The 3,282-nt window shown below is 43.9% G+C and overlaps 2 protein-coding genes across 2 annotated transcripts in view; both read right to left on the reverse strand.

Moving 5' to 3' along the window:
* Positions 1-3,282, reverse strand: part of LOC101589862 (rab9 effector protein with kelch motifs) — a gene marked incomplete at its 3' end in the record, with an annotated part of 50,929 nt that overhangs the window by 22,200 nt on the left and 25,447 nt on the right. The window lies entirely within an intron of this gene.
* On the reverse strand, positions 270-2,688 carry LOC111812710 (rab9 effector protein with kelch motifs-like). The gene is made up of 3 exons (XM_023701634.1): positions 2,471-2,688; positions 1,598-1,747; positions 270-578 (listed from the first exon to the last, which is right to left on the reverse strand). The coding sequence occupies exons 2-3, from the start codon at positions 1,740-1,742 to the stop codon at positions 295-297; spliced, it is 429 nt and encodes a 142-aa protein (XP_023557402.1). The 5' UTR covers positions 1,743-1,747; positions 2,471-2,688; the 3' UTR covers positions 270-294.

Here is a 3,282-nt window from a genome sequence, read left to right on the forward strand (position 1 = left end):
ATTGGCGTAACATGCTAAAGTGTGTTTTCAAACTTACTACAGTTTAGACTAAACATAGTGGCGTGTGCCTGTAATCCCAGCACTTGGGAGGCTGAGGCAGGATGATTTCTTTTGAGATTGAGGCCAAAACCTTTCTTAAAAAAACAAGCTTGTTTCAAGTAGGTGCTTTAGACCACTGAGCCATCTCTCCAGCCCAAATAAAAAGATTTTTGAAACATTTTTTTACAAATTAAAAATATTTTTGGAGATAAGACAGCTAAGGTTTCACTTTTTTGAAAATAAGTGTGGCTTTTATTAGTCAACTACAGTCACAATACAGTCATCGTAGATATCCCCTTCTGTATTCATCCCACCAAACACAAAACACAGCAATGTGTCAGCCTGACATTCCTCATGTAAATCCCCCCTCTGGGTCACTTTGTCATTGGAATCTCCTTCCTCAGCTTCACAGTTCCATGTGACCGATTCTGAGTCTTTCTCAGCAGATGTCACTGGCCACGGAATGATACACATGCAGTGGTCCAATCGTCCAGGGGGTAGACGAGTATCAAATTTAAGTAAGGTCCAATGCTGTTTCTCTATAAGGGACAAAATGAGAAACAAAAAAGCTGATCTCTCTCCTCTCTCCTCTCCTCTCCCCTTCCATTCCCTCCCCTCCCCTCTCTTCTCTCTCTGCCTCTGCTGTCTATAAACCTTCCCTCTTTAACTTTGGGTGTTGAGCATTTTGTCTCAGTAATGAGAAAGTAAGAACACCAAGAGAAAGACATACTTTCACCCAAAATCATGAACAGAAATGTCAACAATAATGGTGATGCTAATTGCACCTTGGATTAGAAACAGTATGATGTATTCATATCACAGACTGCTCTGTAACAAGGATGGAAAACTATAGTTTCATACAACAACACGGTTTAGTCTTACAAATCTGGTGGCAAGAAAAGAAGCCACACACAAAAGTGTTTCATAGTAGTATTTATTTCTATAGGATTTCAAAAATAGGCAAAACTAATTCATCGCATGTTATGGGTTGTATCCCCCCACCACACTCATAGAGGGTGATTTTTTTGGAGGTGGCTATGAATATGGATTAAGAGTGATAACTACATCAGTCCACTGATAGGTTTAGCCAAGTTCTGGGTCTGAATAATGGCAAGCCCCCCCCTGGGTGTGGGTGGCACCAACCAATAGGCTTGTAGGCTGGATAGGATAAGGGGGAAAGGGAGATTCAGCAGTGCCGCCCACTGCTTGCTGCAAGTCTGCCATGGACTGCTTTGTCTCTGCTATTCTGCCCTGTCTTGGAGACAGCTGACTGACTAGAAACCTCTACAGACTGTGAACTAAAATAAATCTTTCCAACTTAGGAAAAAAGAAAATGAAAAAGAAAGAAAAAAAATCAGAAATGCTTTGTGCTTTACTAAATCAGCAGAGCACAATAAAAAGGAAAAAAAAAAAAAAAAAAAAAAGGAAAACCCTCACTGCCAGTGTTACTGCTTCAATAACTCATTCCCTAAAGTTTAGTTTTCATTCTTTTGGATTTAGACAAACTGAAAAGCCAAGGAAAGAGTACGTTTAAAGACCAGGAGTGACACTTGCTCACCTGTGTGATACCGGTACATGGTGTCCAGTGCCCCGGTGGCAGTCATCCCTCCAAAGACATACACATGTTTCCCCACAGCCGCGGCTGAGTGAGCAGCACACCCTGCTGGCATGGCACCTGTGGGGCTGAGCTGCTGCCACCTCATGTCACCTGTTGAAATTGGCGTAACATGCTAAAGTGTGTTTTCAAACTTACTACAGTTTAGACTAAACATAGTGGCGTGTGCCTGTAATCCCAGCACTTGGGAGGCTGAAAACAGGAGGTTGAAATCACTATGAGTCTGATCTATGTAATGAGACCCTGTACTAAATACATAAAAAAACAAAACAAAACTACCGTTTGCAAATCAGGCACTGAGTCATTCACTGGTTCTGGGAGGACACAGAGCAAGGTGTACACATGTTTTTGTATGGCTGGCTCAGCCTGGGTGCGGCTGGCGCAGCATGTGGTGCTGGGGATCGAACTGTGGTCCCTGCACTTTGCCTAAGCTTGCCTAAACAGGCACTTTAGACTGCTGAGCTAGCTCACTGGCCCACAAGGTGTACAAATTAGTTGGTGATGGTCATGGTGTCATCCCAGGTACTTGGGATGATAAGGTAGGAGGATCACAAATTCAAGCCCTGCTAGGGGTCGTGGCACATCTCTGTAATCCCAGCACTTGGGAGGCTGAGGCAGGATGATTTCTTTTGAGATTGAGGCCAAAACCTTTCTTAAAAAAATCAACAAAAAAATCCCCAAAACAAAAGCAAGTTTAAGCCCAAGCTAGCTAATTTAGCAACACACTGTCTTAAAAAAGGAGAGGTTGTTCTGGGTCAGCCGCATCACGACGTGTGGGGACTGTGTGGAGAAGGAGTATCCCAAAGGGGGTAATACCTGCCTGGAGAACAGATCTTTCTTACTGAACTTCACTGGCTGTGCAGTGTGCAATAAGCGGGATTTTATGCTGATCACAAACAAATCCCTAAAAGAGGAAGATGGAGAAGAAATAGTGACCTATGATCGTCTGTGTAAGAACTGTCATCACGTAGTGGCCAGGCATGAATACACATTCAGCATCATGGATGAATTTCAGGAATATACCATGCTGTGTCTGTTATGTGGCAAAGCTGAAGACACTATCAGTAGTCTCCCTGCTGACCCTTGAGAGATGACTCTGTTATTCTAAGACTCCTTCTCCAGTTCTGTTGTGTCTGTGTTGGGTTGGTTTAAAATACAGCAAGCCTGACAGTTTGTCTCATACAAAAAATAAAAAAGAAAAAAGGGCTGAATGGCTGGGTGTGGTGGCAAACCCATGTAATCTCAGCACTTGGGAAGCAGATGGGAGGCAGGAGGCTGGCTGTGAGTTTGAGTCCAGTCGGGGCTAGAAAGTGAGCTCAATCGTTTATGTACGTATGTATGTATGTACGTATGTATGTATGTATGTATGTATTTGGTACAGGGTCATGCTATACAGCTCAGACTCAGTGATCCTCCTGTCTCAGCCTCCCCAGCGCTGGGATTACAGGCATGCAATACCACACCAGGTTTGAGAGCCTTCAGGGTGTGCCTGGGGTTGGAACAGCATGCAGTATGGGGATCAAACTTGGGACCCTGCACTTGCCAGGCAGGCACTTAAACTGCCTAGCTATGAAAGAAAGGAGAGAGAGAGAAGAGAGAGAGGAGAGAGAGAGAGAGGAGAGGAGAGA

The sequence above is a fragment of the Octodon degus genome, unplaced genomic scaffold (assembly GCF_000260255.1).
Source record: "Octodon degus isolate 3935 unplaced genomic scaffold, OctDeg1.0 scaffold00138, whole genome shotgun sequence".
NCBI classification, from domain to species: domain Eukaryota; kingdom Metazoa; phylum Chordata; class Mammalia; order Rodentia; family Octodontidae; genus Octodon; species Octodon degus.